The sequence below is a fragment of the Hesperophylax consimilis genome, chromosome 28 (genome assembly GCF_061612785.1).
Source record: "Hesperophylax consimilis isolate HC1 chromosome 28, BYU_Hcon_1.0, whole genome shotgun sequence".
NCBI lineage: Eukaryota > Metazoa > Arthropoda > Insecta > Trichoptera > Limnephilidae > Hesperophylax > Hesperophylax consimilis.
Window position 1 is genome coordinate 16,288,021 of NC_142863.1, and position 22,119 is coordinate 16,310,139.

The 22,119-nt window shown below is 33.6% G+C and overlaps 1 protein-coding gene across 1 annotated transcript; it reads left to right on the forward strand.

Annotated features, from left to right (window-relative positions):
• Positions 1 to 1,653: 1,653 nt before the first annotated feature.
• Positions 1,654 to 21,620, forward strand: LOC149410269 (venom serine protease-like). The gene is made up of 10 exons (XM_089648742.1): positions 1,654 to 1,782; positions 11,344 to 11,441; positions 12,991 to 13,131; positions 13,824 to 13,950; positions 15,170 to 15,282; positions 16,131 to 16,332; positions 16,948 to 17,005; positions 18,340 to 18,473; positions 19,649 to 19,803; positions 20,840 to 21,620. Exons 1-10 carry the CDS (start codon positions 1,776 to 1,778, stop codon positions 21,020 to 21,022), a joined length of 1,218 nt encoding a protein of 405 aa, XP_089504868.1. The 5' UTR covers positions 1,654 to 1,775; the 3' UTR covers positions 21,023 to 21,620.
• The last annotated feature ends 499 nt before the right edge of the window (positions 21,621 to 22,119 follow it).

Here is a 22,119-nt window from a genome sequence, read left to right on the forward strand (position 1 = left end):
TTGATTTCTTTTGCGTTTTGTATCCACCTTTTTATTTACGATTTAAGAGGAAGCTACAAGCCAAATTTATTTATATTCTTGGTATACCTTATATCGTAGGTAATAGGCATTAAAATCGCTTGACAAACGGAGTCTATAAACGGTCAATTTCAAGCAAAAAACTGGTTTTTATTTATTTTGTAAATAATTTTATAAGAAAGCAAAAAATTTAATCAAATGAAACTGTCACAGATGATCTTAGCTATAATACTGTATTTTTTAAAGTTTTTTCTTTTTTGCGTTCATACATTTCTATTGAAAAAATATATTTTAAGTAGTTTGCATTTATATTTTTATATATATTTATTTGTATTCTATTCAAGCGAAGCGATAGGAAAACCTTCAATTTATCTAAAGCATATTTTTTGTATTCATAATGTACACCAATTCGTTATAAAGATTAATCAAAATAGTGATTTGGCATTAAGCTTCGCCTTAAACGTTATAATATTGTTGTAAGTTTTGAATTAGAGTGGGATTTTGTTAGTAGAGTTTAGTACTTAGCATAGTAAAGTTTTTTGCCCAAATTTTGTTGTAGTTGCTTGTTGGATATGTTTTTGACCTTGAGATAAAATGTTTCTAGTGTTCTAGTGATCTAATGTTAGTTGGTATTTCTGATGTTTTATTAAAAACACGTTTTGTTCTGTTATTTAATATGTTATAGGCATGAAAAAAATCGCAGTGAATCTTTAAATGCAACTTAAGTATTTGTCGAGAGATTTTTGCTCTATTTCAAACGAGTTGTGTTTTATTAAATATTTTCACCATTTTCTCTTAAGGCGATACCATACGTAGTAATTCAAAATCATGTGTTTTTGGTTTGAAAATTTGGTCGCCTAGAAATGTTTCAAATGCTTTAATTAAATACTGCGAGTAGAATACATCTTGGCCTTTGAAAAAATCGAGTATATTTTAGATAAGTCTTTTTATAAGCCCAGAAAAAAATAGTGTAAAGGCCTATGAAAACTGCTTTAAAGTTCAAAATCTCCTACTTACGAACTCATTTTCGGTTATGATTTTATTGTATAATGTGACAAATTAAGTTATTTATAAAATGGTCGAAAAAAATTAAATATTTATGCCTGAACATCCACAAAATAAAATAAAAGGCACTTTTTGGCCATGTTTTTTTCTTGCATAAATCAAAACAGGCGGATGGTGTTAAGCGGGAATTTAAACCTTATCGCCATCTACGTAAGGGTTGTTATTGATAGCGGCTCAATTTAAAATATTACACGACGTATTGCATCGCCTTAAATGTTATCGTTTTTTATTATTAGAGCGCTCCCTCTGATATTCGTATTTACATAATTATCTCCGATTCAAACCATCTTTGAACGGTTACTACGGAGCCGTAATAAATTAGCAATAATTGTCAGTTTTTTTGTAAATATTTGTGTAGGATATAATTTATATTATAATATAAAGAAAATGTGTTCTGGCACTGAGAAGATAATAATTATTGGTGCCTACAACAAATTAAGATATTAATTAAGCAATTGATGAATAATTATGAATAACAAACTACAGTTAAAGCTGTGTCAATTTGGCGAATTGTTTGCACAGACACCCATTTTCTTTGGCAGTTTCCTGTTTTTCTTTCCAAATACATAAAAGGCAATTTCTGAGAACCGTCCGCACCATTAGTGCGCGCTTTCCAGACATCTTCACATCATTGTTTTTTTTCAAAATCGAAAGCTGCTAATAAAAAGGAAAAGTGAGAAAAAGGATTCAAGATGATTGGTGAGGGAAAATTGATATTTAAATTAAAATTTGCTTTTCTACATACACACAAAAGATTTTAAAAAAATTGTAGTTCTGCGAAATTAGTAGTCAAAATTATAAAATTTTGTAAGTAGGTATTAAAAACTCACCTTCTTAATTAAAAATATATTTTATGTAACAATATTTTATTTCAAATAAGAAATTATTTAAATTATCCAAAGAAACGTCACTATCTCAGTGACAATTATTTTTCAATCTTTCTGCAAATAGGTAGGTACCTATCATAATATTTAAAAAATTACGAATAAGAAAGTCCAAATATAAACGAATATCACAGTTGGACAAAAATCTTCTCTGAACCATAGTGAAAGTTAGCCATTTAGTCAAAGTAAAGGCGAGTTTGAATAATACAGTGGATTCAGCAAATTTTCAAAACGGAAACGGAACGCACAAACAAATTTACAGACAAACGGTCTAGTCAAAAAGAACACTCTAACTTCTGTATATCTTTTATATGTATGATATATTTTTCAAATTAACAGTGTTAATTAAGTCTACTTAAAAATGTATGTAGGTACACTATTCATTGAACTCTATTTTAAATTTGTTTTCTTATGTAAAAATGATTACCTTTTAATTGTAAAATGTTGAATGATTTTTATTAAAATCATTGAGAATAGAGTATTATAAATTTAATTGTTATTATTTTTAAAAACAAACAACAAAAAAATACTATAGAACATAACATGTGAAAAAGCTTTTGATATCTCCACAAACACGCTTTAAGCTGCCGTTACAAACATTGATGAAAATATTAATATTCTTATCTCGAGATAACACCATACTTAGACTTAACTGAGACGTTGTGATATATTTAAAGTACAATGTACATTAGAGTGAAACATATAAACAAATTATCATAACATTTAGATGATTTGTTTAGCGCCTTTTTGTGAAAAATCACCTCAGGACGCAGTAATTTAACTAACTATAGACAATCTATTATAAATCCCACTCTCATTCAAAACTCACAACATATGGAGATTATTAATAGATAATATACTACCATTTAGATCATAATTCTCAGTACAACAGTAAGGAGTAAACAGAGTTGTTCCCAAAACCGAACAAATTAGCTTGAAGGGTTAAAAAATATATGTACAAGCAGATAATATACGCGACCATTCTTACCTGGACATTATCTTCATTAAGATAAGCGCTGTTTATTGGCCAAAGTGAGATATTTAATATTAAACTGTGTCTATTTTATTATTCTAAATAATTTTTAAAAAAAACTTTTTATTTCACTTGATCGTGCCATGTTTTCCTCGGGCGTCACTGACATGTTCAACTATTCAAACCACTCTACACTTTTTGAAATTTTCAGCCAAATCACGAAACATTCATTTTTATGCATATATATTTAAATAAGAGATATTATAGATAACTCATTAAAAAAAACATCCGAAATTCCATGAGAATTTTCAGTGCCATTGGAACTTGTAGGAAAAAATATTTAAAAGCCTGTTCCTGGACCTAACCTAGCCTAACGTAACAATATTGGAAAAAAAAATTGACGGCCCACCCTAATGTACCTATAGCTATTAAATATTCAGGTTTGCACAGTAAATATGTATAAAGATGGATTGGTGACTTTGTTTTGATCTGTTTACAAACAAGAAATAATACGTTTTAACACAACGCAGCATCTTACCGCAATAAAGGGATTCGCTCTGTGTCTGTCACAACTCGAAACAAATGACGTAGTGTCAGTGATGTTCCCAGACTAAAAAGTCATTGCATTTGCAATAATGAAGCTGAAAGTATTTATAAAAAATATATTTGCAACAAACTTGAAAATTAACGAAACCTGTAAAATATTTAAACAAATGAAATACACATTTCATATTCAGAATCATTAATTATTTGACTAAAATAAAACTAATTTTATACCGCCCTACTTTATCAGATATTTATTTTTAAATTAAAAGCAAATCTCAATGCTAGTGTTCATTGAACCGTAGTTACACAAAGACAAAGAGACACACCGCCAAAAATATTATTTTTAATGAATACATAACATCGAAATATTATATTTAAAAAAAATTTAACTGAAAAACAGCAAAATGAAGAAAAACTACTTAGCACGCCCCTGTTAGTATACTTCATTTCCTGAAAAGAAAAACACAGTAAGTACGTTTATCGTGTATATATAAATAAATGAATGGCAGTTTCAAGGAAAAGTTTCTATCGGCAACAACTCGTAAAAAATCGTGGATAAACTAAAAATCTTTAACATAAAATTATAATAATTTTTTAAAACGTTATTAATTACATAGCGTTTTTTGTTAACGAAATTGTAGGTACTTTCCAATATCATGCAAGGTGAGTATATCATGAACTTTTTTCTACAATTAGTACTAGCTTAAGATCCCGGCGTTGCCCGGGTTTACGCAGAGTTTTTCGAAATCGGATATGGACAGTAATTTTACACATGTTTTAAAATGAAGAAAGTTAAATTTCAACAAGAATTATTAAAATTCTGCTTTAAGAGGTGATTTTACGAAATATCACGTATACAGTGACCTTCCTCGTATTTCAAAGGTAAAGTGTGCAAAATTTCATCAATCACGAAATAAAACTGTAGATTTGAATAAGAATCAAATTCACGCAGAGATAAAGAGTTTTGCAAATTCATTAAGAATCTCTTCAAATTATTGGCAATTCTGTTAAAAACTAGAATGCAGGCAGTTTCCTGATAAACTTTTAGTGAATTCCTAATATATCAGAACACGTGTTCATACACCTGCGTTTGTCTTGATAATTTTAAATACTAACAAAATGCGAAAATATTAGGATGTCGTGTTCCGACATCATGATACACCTTCGTGTTTTACTAAAAGTTTATTGGGAAACCTATCAATTCATTCGTTAAGGGCCGGCAATCCCATTTTTAACAGGATTACGAATTATTTAAAGAGATTCTTAATAAAGTAGCGATATTCATTTATCTCCGTGACAGCCCGCCACAGACAATCTTTATAGGCCCTGCGAAAATATCATTGCATTTGTCGTATTTGGGTATGATTTGTAGAGTATCTATTTAAAAAAAAAATAAGGAAGATAGTTTAATTTATCTGCTAGTTCTCAATTATTGTACAAACAAAAGTTTCCGCTTATAATGATGGTGGTAGGAATTTTTAAAATATTGAAAGGAAAGTAGACTTTAAAAAAAATCCAAAATCGCTTTGTCAGAGGACAGCAGTGTGAACCGGTTCCGAAAAGATTGAGATTCTGAGCATGTTCCGTTGAAGTATCGGTAGAATAACGCATGTTATAGTGTTATTGTGAAGTTTTTATAATAATGTACAATGGATTATAAGATAAATGTATTGAATCCTACATAAATAAGGGTCTGACTTAATTTAGTGTCCTTGGCCTGGGCAGGGTGGTTTTGATTAAATTCAATAAAAAACAAAAAAATATGCACTAACGATATCGAAAAATACGCCTAAAATATGCAACAATATTAAGACAATTGAATGTTTAATTTAAAGAAACAAAATAAGATTAATATTCTCCTAGTTTTTGTTTTCCTTGTTGAGGGGATGAAATACGAAACACGATAAAGGTTATTTGTTTACATCTGAAATTTGGGTAGCTTTTCGCATCTCTGGGGGTTGTTTTGATTTCGTTTTAATAATGGGGTGAGTGGGGGGAGGGGGTTCACTTGCTTATCTTGTTTGTCATATAAAAAAGCTAAAATATTGATTAATCGAAACTAATTATATAAACAGTGTACAGTAATTGGTCGATATTCTGTTATATTATTCTCTTATTATATAATATTCGATTTCTTCAAAGATTTCGCCATAGTTAACTGATGTGATTTAACGTAAATTTGGTTGTTAGTGTGTAGGAATGTTAACTAAACACGTTTATTTATAACTAGCTGACGTGTACCCGGCGTTACTAGACTATTCTTTACATTCAATAAATATAGTATCCATGTATTATATACATATATTCACAGACATAGGAATTAATAGACGAGAAGATAAAGGCGAGGGGTAAAATCAACTGTTGAAGAACGAAGGGAGTGAAGATGACTGTGATTCGTCAATAAATCAATCTGACAGTAAATAGGCATCTCGCATTATAATATCACCATTTACTTCTTAAAAGTAAAATCTGCTTTGAATGAATAGACATTTTTACATGGGAGCGCAAATTACTCGCCACGTTATGAACAAATTTGCGAAGTCCAAATTCGGCAAAGTAAGGCAGCTTCTATATTCAGAGTCGTAGTTAGTTTCAGAGTATTTAGTTAAGACACTTTTATAAATGTTCATAATTTACTTCCCAGCAACCAACCAGCTTTGTGTTTCGCGTCCAGACGTTTCTCGATGTGATAGTAACAACTGATTCATATTATACGATGTGAATATGCTTAAAATAAAATAAAATAATGCTTATATATGGAATGTAATACGACAATTGGGTTTATTCTCTTTTTTCGCATCTATTTTTACCAGTTTTCATAGTACAAGTAAAAATTTTGCCGTGTTATTTCGTAAAATGAACCGATGATGCCTCGACCATAGTTCGCACAAGAATGATGACGTCACGTTTTCAAATATCACTTGAGGCCGTACGCGAGCCCAGCCGGCTCAATGGAACCGGTATGGGGAGTGGGGATAATACGCTTTTAATCACTTAGGGCAGGTCTACTAATATTCATATGTCTATGCATATATTAAATAAACGTTCCGGAAGAAATTCTCTAAATGATAGTGAAAACCCTATTAAACTCCGTTGCATAGCTTACAAAAATTAATGGCACAAATAGACAGATGCGGATAGTGGCTTTTGTTTCATACTATTTCGAGATACCAGTGTATTGTCACGTTTACGAATTAACTAAAACTTTATCCCTTTCCCGAACGTTCCATAATATTCCACAATACTCCAGAATGTTCCGGGATGTTCTGGAATGTCGTGGAATGCTCTCGAATGTTCTGGACTGTTAGAAATTTCTAGAGGGCGAAATTTCCAGCCCTTATATCTTCTAAAGCACACCCTTCAGGTAAAAACAGGAACCTTCTTTATGGATGAGGGATAGAGGGCTACCACACCATACAACTTTATGATCGTACCGGGACTCTTTTCTGAGTTTTAGCGTCACGCACAATGTACACTCACTTTTATAATAAATATTGATTAGAGACGAAGAAGTACAAGTACCGTCCTGACGGTTCCATGATAACTCAACACAGTGACAATTCAACACACTTTTAAAAAGTGATATAAAGTCATTAAAAAGGATGAAAATTTTTTTTTAACCTAACCTAACCTAACCTACATAACCCAGTTAATAAAGTTTTTGTTTCATCACTTTCCATGACTTTATATAACTTTTTAAAGATTTGATGAATTATCATTGTGACGATTTATCCGGTTACCCAACCTGACATAGCGACGCATGACATAGATGAGTGCCAGCAAGTATCAAGCAGTAGCTGACATGAATGGCCCGAAATATTATTACGATGGTATTTTTTGATTTCGTTTGCCCTTTTGAATTTAATTTTTTATTGGTTGGGAGTCGGAAACGAATGCCTCGAACGCTACGAGAGTGGTGTGTGGATATTTCTAGTGGAGTCTGTACGAAGGTAATTATTATTGCAACTTGGAAATGCTGCTATAGAAGTAACACCGTTACACTTATTTAATTATAATTATCATACAATAATATATAACGTATTTCAGCACAATATCTGTAGCGAAGTTATTGTTAAGAAAGTTATACAAATGCAAATGAGAAAATATTCTGTAAATATATTGTACATACATAATATTTGGTTTCTAACTTGACTGCAAGGTGAATTATTTACATTTTAAATCTAATCTAGGGCGAGTTTCCCTGTGGAAAATAAGTTCCCTCGGGGCCTGCGATCTTTGGGGATGCTGTGTGGAGGTTTTTTTTGACGAAATGAAAGAGTGAACCTCTTTTTTACAATGTTTCTGGCTTCCACATCCTTCAAGGCCAAATTAAAAATCTAGAAAAATTAGTATTACTGATTTATTAAAATCTAGTTAAAAACGTGATGGCAAGCCATTTCCTTATAAAACATTAGTCCATTCAGAATATTTCCCCGATAAATGAATATTTCCATCACGAAATGCGAGAGTATTAGATCTTTTACGAACACGTGTCCCGACATTCTCATAACACATTCGTGTTTTACTTAAGGGTTTGTTGGGAAATCTGTCAATTCATTCAGTTTTGTCCGTGAAGGAAGGCGAATTTATACATTTATTTGATTTCAATGTTTCATAATTTCATAATGTACATATTTGATTTAAATGTACAAATTTGATTTGAATGTAAAAATTTCATTTAAATGTACAAATTTCATTTAAATGTACAAATTTCATTTAAATGTACAAATTTCATTTAAATGCACAAATTTCATTTAAATGTACAAATTTCATTTAAATGTACAAATTTCATTTAAATGCACAAATTTCATTTAAATGTACAAATTTCATAACTACATGTAAGATTGGAGTGGAATTCAGACTTATATTATGTTTCCCTTGTGGTTGTCTGGTTAGTGGAAATTTTACTAAAGTACATCGTATTTATTATGTTCACAAGTTTAAAAAAAAAACAGTGAATGTTATATATGCTGTGTTTTTACTTATGATTACTACTGTACGTCACAAGGCAAAAAACATCATTGTATATTTTAGTCTTAAAATGCCTCGTTTGGTGCTTTTTATATAATAGAATCAGTTGACCGAATACCTCAATAAGGTAGGTAGTTATACCAGCTGCCTTTTTACTTACGAGGGCAGTACTATAATGCTTTTAATATATTGTTTTAATTTAATGGGCATAACAGCACCTTATTTCATCTGGTCATTGTGTGAAGAAAAATTTGATACTCTTGGTGAAAATTTGCACACTAGCGTTACTAGTAATTATACTTAGTTAGTAATTCTAAAGTTGTATCCTAGATATAAAAATGTAATTTTTTTAAACAAATACAAACAAAAAACCCCGAAAAGCCCGGATAACGCCGGGGACTATTACATAATATAATATTCTGATTTAATTTATTTATATAAAGAAGAGTGTGGCGTGCGGCTTGGATTTGATTTTTATACAAATCTACAGTTTTATTCCAAGCTTGATGAAATTTTGCACATTTTAACTTAAAAGCAAGAGAAAGGGCACTCTCTACATTTAACTTCTAAAAACTTTGCGAAAAGCCCGGGCAACGCCGGAGGCAGAGGCGTCCTGTACAAAATAAACCCAACAACACCAATCAAATAATTCGTTTTTGTTTTGGAAAATCGTCAGTTACATCCCTGCTTATCAACAGTAGTAAAATAAAATAAAGCAATAATTTAAAAAATTAAAGCCTTTCTTATCTTCATTATTGAGGCCACTAAGTCGGTGAAGTGTCTAATCAGGGCTAATGTGGCTAGGCAAATGTCACAGGTATTTGTGGGATGTGTTTATTTTTTTATCTAACAAACAGCACAATTCTCTAGGTAGAAACAATAAGCTAAGTATTATGTTTGTACTGTTTAATTACTTACCTTTACGAGGTGTTGTGAAATTAAACCGCTTTATCAGAAGTAGCTGTTGAAGGCAATTAAAAACAATACACGCAGTTTGTTTGGAAAAATATGTTAAACAATTCAGCCATAATTCAGCTGCGACGGATTTATAATTACGTGCGAATGAAAAGTGCAGAAAATTCTATAGACGTTGGAAAAATAAATCTTTATTTTTTTTTACTAATGATTATTTAAGTACAAAGTTTATTCAGTCCTCCTGATTATGGATTCCTGTTGCGAGGAGAACTGCAGGTAGTTGTATTGGTGTTACGTTATGATTTCCTCATCTTCGTGTTTGTTGATTTCATCATTTGCGAGTTTGTTGATTATATTTTTTTAAATTTCTTCATCATTATGTTTGTTGATTTCCATATCTTCATGTTTCTTGACTGTAGATTGTATTGGTCTTACTTAATTTGTTTTATGATTTCCGTATCTTCATGTTTACTTAGCCATGTTTTGTATGTTGTTTTTAAACTTATGGTGTTTTTAATGTCATTTTGAAGAGCATTACATAATTTTGTAACATGAAATTTACAGGGTTTCTAACCAAAAGGTGTATTTAATTTTGGGATGTTCAGTAGATATGAGGTTCTTATAGTGTAGGTGTGTTGGTCAGTAAGATACAATTTTTTCTAAATTTGAACAGAGCATTTTTTACTGAATGCGTATTATAAACGAAAGAGTTCTTATGGGTACTTTAACGATATTTTTTTTGTTTTCACGAGCTGCTTCATGTGGGTGTTTGAGGCAGATCTCCATCCTATAATACCATATTCTATACGTGATGGGCAAAGAGCATAGTAGACTTTAAACCAGTATTTCTCGAAGTGGGTGATAATGCCTCCTTGTGGGTGCTGGAGCCTTTCAGGAGGGCTACAGAAGACTAGAATAATAATAAGGGGAGTTAAGGAAATCTAGAGGGGCGACAGCAGACAGATTCTATCTACAAAATCCAACAGAAACTAGCTGAATTAAATAATAATAGTTTGCTTTACTTCCTTATAACAAAACATTTTTTGAAACAAAACTGGGTATTCTCCACTCTGTTAGTTAGTTTTTAAATTAAGTAAAACACAAACGTTGGAATTATATCATTCATTGGTTCCTCACATTATTCTCTCATAGTTAAATTTACCCGGTGAACAGTGGCGGTTTTCTCCAAGGAGCGTATGTGCAGTAAACTCCCAAACAGTAGCAAAGACAAAAATGAATTATAATATTACTACATTTTTAACTTACTTAAAAATTTGCTCGCTAGGTCCTTGTGAAAATCCGTTCGTAGGAGCGGAATCCAGAACGCAGCTAAGGACAGAAGACATCTAAGACATTTGTGATATCCCCTGTTTCTCCACTTTGTCTTCTTTTTTGCCAGAGATCATGAGTTTCTCCAGGTTCGAGTTCTTAGGCTTCTTGGCAAGCAACGTGCTCAAAGCATCCCAAGATACGTTGTAGGCAGACATTTGACAGCTTATTTTGGATGCCCAGCTCTTCCAGGATGAATTAGCACGCGGGATGGAAACCTGAACATTCGTTTCAATCTGTTGGTGATACTAATAATCTAGTAGTTCTGTGAACAGTAGACCTTGCGTCCAAAAAAGTATGTTCCCAATTTTCTCTTATTTTAAATCAAAATCCAACATTTTCTCTGAAATCATAAGATTTGTAAAAAGGTACTTAAATAAACTTTACTGAAGCATTGCGCTGTGCATGATTCTATTTTCATTAAAACTTACTTTTTTTCTGCAATATTATTTTTTTTGTAAATTTTACACCGTTAAAAAAAGTATTTAATAAACTATATGCAGAGAAAAAAAATAAATCGACCACTGATCACGACAGGTTAAACGGCCACCATCTTGAACCGGAACTGGAACGTAACAAACAAATCTGCAGACAGATTGTCGAGTTAAAACATGATTAATACTTATAAAGTTTTATTTTCAGGATCCAACTATTTGAAGAGCTGTGGAGTAGTGTTTCTGATTCTTCTGACGCAAAACATTGCTTCTGGTCAAGACGCCAACTGTGATTACTTTCAAAATGTAAGTAATTATCGGCATCATCTTATATTATTATTAGGTATCGGACATGGACCTTTGCTGGTGCATATAACCCGATGTCTAATTATACATTCTTGATCTGAACCAAGATAGGTCATTGATCCTATTGATATTCAGAAATCCAAAGCCATTGATGAAAGAAAAGAATTCAATGATGTTATCTTGGTCATCCAATGGCAGGTAACCAATGTAGATTGCGGTGGTTTGTTTGGAGATCATTAATTTGCATGACATGACAGCTCTGTGATACTACTACAGCTATGTCAAAAAGATAATGTTTTAAGTATTTAAAGGCGTTAAAATGGTTGATAAATACAGTGTTTGAAGTTATCAAAAAAAAATTTGAGTAATAGAAATGCAAACGAAATTTTTGGGAAAAAGGTTTGGCTTGGTTTGTTTATAACCATAACCTATTTCAGATTGTTTTCCTATGAAGCCAAAAAGCCTTTCCTCAGAGCCAAAATGAAAAGTGAGGTTAACTTAAATTTTGTAAGAGTGTACAAGAATTATTTATATTGCTTTTCAAATATCGTTTTGCACAAATTATAGTGTACTTATGATTACAATAGATTCCAGAGGTACGACATAGTGATAGAAAAAAGTTTATTTCTAATACGAGAATTTTTTTCTATGTATATTTAATCCACAATCCACTTTTCTCTTATCTGTATCACTTGGAAACCTACGCCTATGTCCAGACGTTCTCTATAACCATAAAGGCATAGTATCGCCTATTTTAGCCGTTTCACCTAAAAGTTTTTACTTTATAATCAGATAGAGTGTGCTGAAGTAGACATTTTCCTCGTTAATTTATATGGATTCAAAAAAAAGTTCTGCTACTGCTAAAAAATATGTTGCACTGATTATATTATTTATTACTTGCGTCTCTATTTGTGTCCCTTACTTTTCCGTTCATTTTGTCTTTCATATATTTTTATTTTTATTTGTTTTATATTTTAATCTTTATTAAGTTATATGAAAATTAATTATCCTATGTCTGAGTAGATTTTTGTAATTGCTGTACCTATTTGTACTTTAACTTTAAATTACTTTTATAACTGGTTTGTTGATTCTGTTTTTTTTTTTGTTTTGTTTAATTTCTGTTCGTCTGTAAAAACCTAGTATAAGTAAATAAATAAAAAATACGCATTTAAACATTTTAATTTATATTGGGTACAAATACGATAGTAAATAAGTACTTACCTACTTCAACAGCAAATATAAAAGATAAAAATAGAAGAATTAATATATTTAATATCACTAATTTTAGTTACAAAAAACGAAAAGTGAGACATTTAAAAAAAATTGTTGGCATAAAAAATTTTAATATTTAAAGAATTATGCGTTTATTTCTAATAATTACAATTAAAGGCGTATTTCATCACATTTCACAAAACGTTTTTAGTTTTCGGAAACGTTCAGAAATATTCGTGTTATTTGGATTTGATTGCAAAGCGGAAATACTCCGACCTTCTACAAAATATTCTTAAAAATGATTATTTATTTGAATTTCTATATCAATGATATGCAGGTGGTAGCAGGCACGACCTACTACGTGTACTCTCCCAACTACCCCAACTCCTACAACAGACCGTCCAGCTGCAGGTGGCAGGCCTCCTGTCCGGCCAACACCTTCTGTCGCCTGCAGTGCTCGGAGATCTCCATCCCTTCGGTAAGAAACAACATCATTGTAAGATTTGATCATTTATGCAGAGGCATCTTTATACTTTAAAATTGATTCAAAGCGCAAAGGCATTCAAAGGCATCACTATTCCTGATTCCATGCCCGGATTCGCTAAATAAGATACAATTGAATGTACACCTGCGCGCTCCACACGCTCTTCCGTTCCATTCAAATTGGAGCAATACGAAAACAAAATTCTTTCATGAACATACAATGAAATAATATTACAATAACGTGATATCAAAAGTGGACATTTTCCGTGGAAAGGCCATAAAAAGTCTTTTTCTGACATGTCACGAGTAACTCTCATTCAAAACATTTATGTTATGAGTGTTGTTAGTTTTATGTGCATCCTGTCATCCAGTTTTTTTTTTCTGTTCTGTTAATTTTATTCATTTCCGAATACAAGGAGTACATCTTTGATTGGTTGTATTTTCGACATGTAAATGGTTATAAAATTCAATTGTTTATTTCTCAAAGATTTTCGTACCTACAACATCTAACAACGATCCCATGCTCTAAAAGCTTGTAGCTTAATGATTCATCTTACATCTCTTCTTATAGCATGATATAAATTTCTCACGGCTAATGATATTATGTTGTTGGGCTGCCTCCTACTTCTTGCAGTGATACAGTTTGCTCCCCTATTGTATTTGACTCTTATTCCCGATCGTTAACAGACCACAGGATGCACCGGCGATCGTCTCCTGGTGTCCAAGACTGGAGATTCTGCTCTGACAGGAGCCGAGAAGTACTGCGGAACAGGATCACTGGATATCGTATCCTCATCCAACAGGATCTCAGTGGGTGAGTGACCTTCACCATCTACATAAATAACGATTGATAAATTCCGTTTAATCAGTCCAGTTCATGGTGTAGAGTAGAATCTAAGGGCTGATATTCCATACATTTAACTAATGGTAACAGTCGGATAATCTTTACACGGCTTCTACCAGAGAGAAATTAATTATCTATCTTAAAGATCAACTGAAATTTCCAAAATTTTACCGTTTTGGTTGAGTAATTTTTATCGACATTTTCAGTACACTTACCTTAACCCTAGAACAAAACCCTTATGTTGAAGAACCCTAGCCGAATGGACGAAGAAAGGTACCGATCTATCTCTCAACTATCTATTACATACAGTAAACTAGCTGAAGTCTCCAGCGTTGTCCGGGATTTACGCAGACTTTGAAATTAGTCTTAGACATTGACCTTTCTCTTGCTTTGAAGGTCAAGTGTGCAAAATTTCATAAATGTCAGAAAAAAACCTTTAGATTTGAAAAATTTTTTACATAACCATTTTTTCAGCATATATCTCCTTCTGAAAATTCACCGGGAAAGGAGTGCTCCTGTGTGAGGTGGTACAATCGTATCGTATCGAGTTTATATGAACATCAATTTGAACATGTTAATGTTGTAAATTTTAGACTATAACAATAGTGTACTTGGGCCTTCCCATCAATGTTCAAGTTTGTATCTTACTTTTTTAATGTGAGAGTCCTAACTGCTCCCAACCGTCTGGAGCCAGTGAGACTATAGCATCCCCAATTGGGGTACGTTGTGAGGCTGAAGGTAGAGAGGAGAGGAAGGAGATGGAGAGAGAACTGCTCCCAACCGTCTGGAGCCAGTGAGACTATAGCATCCCCAATTGGGGTACGTTGTGAGGCTGAAGGTAGAGAGGAGAGGAAGGAGATGGAGAAGAGGTAGGTGGGGGAGTACAGTCATTTTAAGAAACGTTTCAATTCGGAATGGTACGGAGAACAATGATTACGGCTTTTTTTATTAAAATACTGTTAAAAATGTGACATGTGCATGACCATTTCTTGATAAAATATTAGTCATTTAGGATATATCTGATCACCTATTCACGCCGGTGGCCTTGTCCGAATATTATGATGAACAATATGCGAATATATTGTAAATTTTGTTTAGTTACCTTAATTCATCCGGCGATGGTTTAATCCTACGTGGCTTCTTTTGTTTTTCGTTCACTCTATATTCAACTTTATTTCTTATTCTTCAGGTCTGATAGCTCTTGCCGGCAGTGCTGGGGGGAGGTTTATGTGCACCCTGACTTCTACTCCAGCTACCACGACAGCCCCTAGCACCTGCATCGACTGCGGGAGGAAGAAAACTGTAAGTTTGGATGTCACTTATTTATGATATTTGGGTTAGAATTGTATTATACAATTAGCTATTGTAGTTGTATTTGAATCACCGGCAGATGTTGAAAAAGAAACAACAGATTGAATAAAAATTATCTAATTTGAATTAATTACTGATTAACTGAATATAATGGATTCTGTAAAAATACATGTTATGGCAATGAGAAGTACAGCTAGCGAGGAGTAGTTATTTTAGTGACCCAGATGTAGATCTCATGCTCGTTCATGCTCGATGGTTTTAATTGTGTACCATTTCGCTGAATTTTTTTTTCGATATCGAGCAAACGGAGATTCAAGGGCCGTAATTATTGCTCGATCTTTGACAGAAACTTACGATTTGACTGAGTGTCTTTCGTGGTATATCTATGGCGTCTTGTTTTGTCTGTTGTTGTTTCCTGCTTGAGCGTGTGGACGCAACAACGAGCATGCTTCAAAGTCAACATGTTCGATCGAGCCAAACCGTTGAGCATACGTGTGTAACTATTGAGATGTAGAAGGACCTTGGATAAGCATTAATTCGCTAATAGACTGATGCATGAAGAATTTTAATATGATTTTACAAGCTTAGCCTATATCAAATTCGTATTTCTGACGACCACTTTCAGATACGTCTCGAAATTCTTAATTCTTTCCGACTCTTTTTAACCTTGATTTTTCAAAGGTTGGCAAATCACTTTAGTCATTTCCTCAATTTGCCTGTGATATTTGATCACTCAAACGCATCGGTGATTTACATCTGCTTCTACTGTCTTCCACTTTGCCAATGACCATGTTGTCATACTACAGTCTAAATAACTTATTCTTCATTTCCTCTTGCAGTCCAGGATCGTCGGTGGAGTAGAGACGCTCATAAACGAATACCCAATGATGGTCGGACTTGTGGACGTCACGCTCAAGATCGTGTACTGCGGAGGAACGATCATCACGAATCGTTGGGTGCTAACTGCAGCCCATTGCCTGGATAACCAACAAGCGTCCAACGTAGGAGTCTTATACGGAGAGCACAACTTGAGGGTTGGAAGTAGGTGTTATTTTCTACTAAAAGGTGTTGCAGAAATTGGACTGTGGGCCTTGACTCCATTTTAAGCTAAAGAATGCAGTCTGTTAGAGTATTATACTGATGTCGACAGTAAGCCAGGTACCGTGCCAGTGTTGCCGATGCGTAGAGAAATGTAAAAATGGTTAACGCAGAGTTATATCGACTAAATATTATAGTAACACCGTTTATAGCGTGAAATCTTTACCCCTTCTACTGCAGTAGGACGCCCTCTATTGAACTATACTGGTGGGTCAACTATCCTATAAAAATTTTCAATTTCGCTACCATTGGAGCGATGGCTCATCGGCTGTAGCTAACCTAGCGATTTCCACACGTCATCGGCGTGGAAACCAGCGTTGGAACCATTGGCTTCTTAAATTCTGTGAATTCAGTGTAGAGTCATAACAAAAGTTACTACGGCACTTTATTGAATGAATTGAATCTAGTTTATTTAACCCTTCGGTGTCAACGAGACGGTTCTTGAAACGTTTCAAAGTAATTTATACCATTGGGATAGATATTTTCAAAGCTTTTGGAAGAATCAGGCATAAAATAATTTTGATTTCTTTCATTCTAACCATTTCAACTCTCTTACAGCTGAAACTACCGGAACAACTCTTGTGGCAACAGACCAGCTTATTAGGCATCCACTTGTGTAAGTATTTTTTTTACATGAATATAATTCTACACTTGTTGATTTTGATGCTTATGAGAAAATTTTATTTCACAACATCAGTACCTAAACCTTACCCACGTAACCTATTTAATATCAATTTTTAAAGATGTGTTGAATTATCATTTTGATGAGTTATCCGTTCACCACAGACTAGGTTCCCAGGCTTGCCTCAAGGATCTTATCCAGGACCACTTTTAGATTGAAATGTGCTGTATTCCTAAAACGAATATATATAATGAGTATTATTGTATTTTTGCAGACATTTGCATATTTTCAGCGAAACAGAACAAAATAATCCTTTTACAGTGTTACAATCATAATTCATGTTACAAGCCATAACATTTTTATAACTATTTTTTGTGAAGAGCTCTTTGTCATTGTCATTGGCCATTTTGAGTGCATCTAATGCCGATGTCTGGTTATAAGTTATAAATTAACTAACTAAATAACCATCACGCCGTTTCCTCGTAGGGGTAGGCAGGGAAGACGGACCGCCAAACAACTCATTTTTGGCAAACACTCCTTGCTTCATTCTACTATTCCGACTCGTGACACGGCCCGACTCAAGTGTCTTGTTCACTTGATTGTGCCATGCCTTCCTCGGGCGTCTCCAACTTCTTCTACCATTCATATTTGCGTTGTATATTCTCCTTACACTCCTTTCTTCGATTTTTTGCTCTACTTGCCCAAACCATCTGAGCGTCCCTTTCTTAACCTTACGCATCTCGCTTACATTTGCCTTGCATGCTTTGCGTATCTCCACATTTCTCACATGATCATACATGGTTTTTATCACACACACGCCTCAGGGATCTCATTTCTAAAGCTTTCAGTCTACTTTCATCCTTCCTCTGCCAGTTCCATGTCTCACTGCATTATATAGCAGGGTACCAGCACTCCATTGTGGACTGCTAGCTTCGCTTCTTTCGACATTTTTTTGCTAGCGCCAACAGCGTTCAGCCCTCCATCAATGGAGTTACCTGCGTTTACCCTTCTTTCAATATATCTATTTTTAATCTCTCGTAAACATACTTCCCAAATACACAAACTTACCTGACCTCACCTGCTTCAACAAATGTTATGTTTTAAGAAAACCTCATTATCTTTTTATATTATTTTAGGTCTGATTACAATAATGACATTGGACTGTTAAGGACAAGCAAGATCATAAACTTTAGTGCCAAAGTTGGACCAGCCTGTTTGCCTTATTCCCTCACCAGGACAAATTTTGCCAGAAAAAAAGTCGACTCCATGGGTACAAGATTCAAATTAATAATATGAAAATGAACAAAGCAATATTTTTACCGTTTTAGCTCTGATTACCAAAATGATATTGGGCTCGTCAGGACAACCCAGATCATAAACTTTAGTGCCAAAGTTGGACCAGCGTGCTTGCCTTTCTCGCTAACCAGTTTCAACTTTAATGGAAAGTCCGTTGTCGATCTAGGTAGGAAGAAGAGAAATGGCGGATTTAACAGCAACTAACGACGATTGAGCAGCAACAGCTTTAAATTCAACCGCTTAATATTTAGTTTTGACTTTAACATCCGGCTAAACTTTGAGTTTATCTTTTAGTTTAACTTATAACTCAACATTAAGCTAACCTTTTCTTATCCATGTTTAACCTTGATTTTAACTTTTAACATAGTATGATTAACTTTGAGTTTAACATTGAACATAGCTTTCAACATAACAATTAATTTAACATTAAACTGAACTGTAACTTGACTGTGACTGTGTTTTTAGTTTACTTTTTTTAGTTTAGCTTTAAGCTTAATGTATTAATACATTTTTGTCTGACTTTGATTTTAACTTTTAACTTGACTTTATGCTTAACTTTGAGCTTAGTTTTAAACATAAAATTTCTAATAAGTTAGAGCTTAAGTTTAAATTAGATAGGTATCAGTTTAGCTTCAAGCTTAACTTTGTTCTTAACTCTGAATCAACTTTGATTTTAACTTTTAACTAAACTTTTAGTTTAACTTTGTGATGAATATTGAGCTTAGCTAACACAATTTTGAAATTTACTTTCAGCCTAACATTCTTTTTTTTTTGTTAACTTTTAATTTAACAAATAGTTTTTCTTTGAGCTTTACTGTGAGTTTTAACAGCCGCTAAAAATAATTATGTGATGTATAACATGAGTAAAATGCTCGGCTATCAGTAGGACGGATCGTGTTTAATACTTACAGTGATTAACCAAGCTATTCTGATTTCAACAAATGGCATAAATCTACGTTTATTGCTTCTTTCAAAAGATGTAAGAGATTTTGAAATACCAGTATGGCCAAATAATTATAAAAAATGAAATAATCACATAATATTAGGTACACAACATTTTTAATTTTAATATAGTAGCCTACTGGTTTCGCTGTAATTAATTTTTCGCTTCGGCAGTATTAAAAAACAGACACTAAATTGAATAGAATGAGCATAATAGAGATTGAATAAATAAACGTTCTGATCCGTTTCTATTTACAAATAGATGTTACGTATAGAGATATATTTTTAGAAACACGTAAGTACCTATACCTGCACAAATACATGGTTCGCTATAGCAAAATAAAATAACATGAAATAAAGAAAAAATTGGTTTCCCATGTTTAATGACTTCTGTTTCAGGCTGGGGAACTACATCGTTCGGTGGACCAGATTCTGACTACCTTCGTAAGGTTACTCTACAAGTCTATGACCAGACTTCTTGCGCCAACGTATTGGGGTCAGTGGTGACCTCCAATATCATCTGCACGTATTCATCAGGAAAAGACGCTTGTCAGGTACGGACATTAATCATTTATTGTATTATTTGTAACCATAAAAGTACTCTTTTTACATTCTAGATGGCAGCACTTCTGTTTGTAGCACGTGATGCGAGTGTGCAGAGCATGTGTTAGGGTATTAATACTACGATGTAGATATTTCATTATGTCAAATATCGTAGCTTTGGTAAAAGAGGTAGTGGAATAACCGTGATAGTCGCATCTTCCACGTTTCCGAATACCACATGTAAGAAATATTTAAAAATATAGTCATCTGGTTGGCCCAGTGAGGTTCAAAATGGATTAGGGTTTCATAATTACATCAAAATTCAGTAGTTATCCTTAAATAAGTAATGAGGAAACTAAAAAGCGTCCATAAATGGTCTCGTCCAGTACGACGAACGCAACTAAACAAAATATGAAACAACTGAAGAGCCCTGGTACTATAAGCTTCTTACTTACATTGACGGCCTCCGTGGTCGATGGGTAAGGCTCTCGACTAGCAAACTGAAGGTCGCGGGTTCAAATCCCGGTGTGCGTAGGTAAATTTTATGTGATTAAGCTATGTAACTTCACAAATTACTCATTTAAGGATGTTCAGGATATGCCTGCCCACCAGATGCGTGGCGTGCCAGATTGGGAGAGTATGATTTGGGGAGACCCTTTTACCTCTCAACTGATCACTCGACCCATCGACTTGCGCCGCAATGGGAGGGATATATCCATCTGTCCGTAACTCCTGGACACACTGACCCCTAGGGTCCTACCCAACCCTCATACCTTTTACATTTTCAGAACTTCCTCTCCTTTCCAAAAGATGACATAGGCTCTGAAGGAAATTATTTTCCTCATGGACTCCTATGAAGATTAATGTAAACAAAAGCATTTCAATTGAGTCCTTTTGGGGGAGGGTGTTCCTATCAAGTCTTTGATCGTCCTTTTGGCTGAGATCAGACTCTCTTGTATTTGCAGGACGTCGTTGCTGTCCATGTATTTATGAACTTGAAGTTGTAGTCAACTTTTGAAGACTAATTTTGTTTTTTTTTATTTCCAGCATGATTCCGGCGGCCCACTCTTGTGGCAGAGCACTACCAACGGTCGCGTTTACGTCATCGGAATCATCGCTGGAGGATATGGATGTGCCATCAACGGAAAGCCTGGACTCAACACCAGGGTCACTCCTTATCTCAACTGGATTGCAACCACAACAGGCACTACCAACTTCTGCAAATATTAAAAATACATACAATCAATAACAGTACTTTATCTGGACATAATTTCTAGCATTTTTGGACTATGGTCTTCAATATGGAAACAATTTCAAAACCAATATTTGTTAGGGAGTCACATCCTATCTCAAGAAAAAAGTGTCCACCACATACACTGAGGAAGTCAGTCCAGGAAGCAATTCGGATTGGATAAGACGCACCTCGTAACTTTTAATTAAATAAGAAATGTGGCAATGTATCAATTAATTGGACTATTCATGAAAGTTTTCAGAAGAAGAAGAAGAAACAATCTTTTGAGAGTTAGAATCAAATGTAAATGGACAATAATATATTTTAAATATACCACTGCTTATGAAATCGATCAATAGGTAAACAATCAAACAGACCAAATAATATTTGTTAGAATGAGATATTTTAAATCGTATGATGGAATAATTTTCGATATCCACCCGTCATTGTGAATCTAAATGAAACCGTACTGCACTACCGCAAAATATTAATATTTGTGGATAATTCATGTATGTAGATTTGTTGAACGTTCTAAATAACACTATGATATAAATGTTCTCCTGTAAATAAAAATAAAAGTTGATATGAGTTCTAAAATCTTCAGATTTTTTCGTATTATAATTATTTATTTTATAAATCCGTCCACAGTTCCAACATAGGTACCAAGTCTCTGGATTCCCTTCAATAACGAACAAATCTATCGCATTTTGCTAAAGATTTCCACAGTCTATAATTTTTATCGTGGGATTAAACGTGTAAAATACGTGATTAAAATAATAAGCTATGCAACCGTATGGCATTTTAAAAATATAAAATACACGCTGCGGCAAAACAGGCAGTGCAGTTTTTAAAGGCAATTAAAAAAACGGCACAACTTACAGAAATGGGGTTTATTTTATTTCCTTTGGTACATCATTCCGTTTTATGTATCAAGCCCTGAAGATGGCATCAGAAAGATGGTGGCTTCCAGAAGCGATACATTGATGACGGCAATTTGTGAAGTTTTCGGCCACATTTTGGCACATCTCGACTCTCGATTTCCTCCCGAATTCAATCCTTAAGTTCTTCCAAGGTGTGATGCCGATGTTCAAAAACA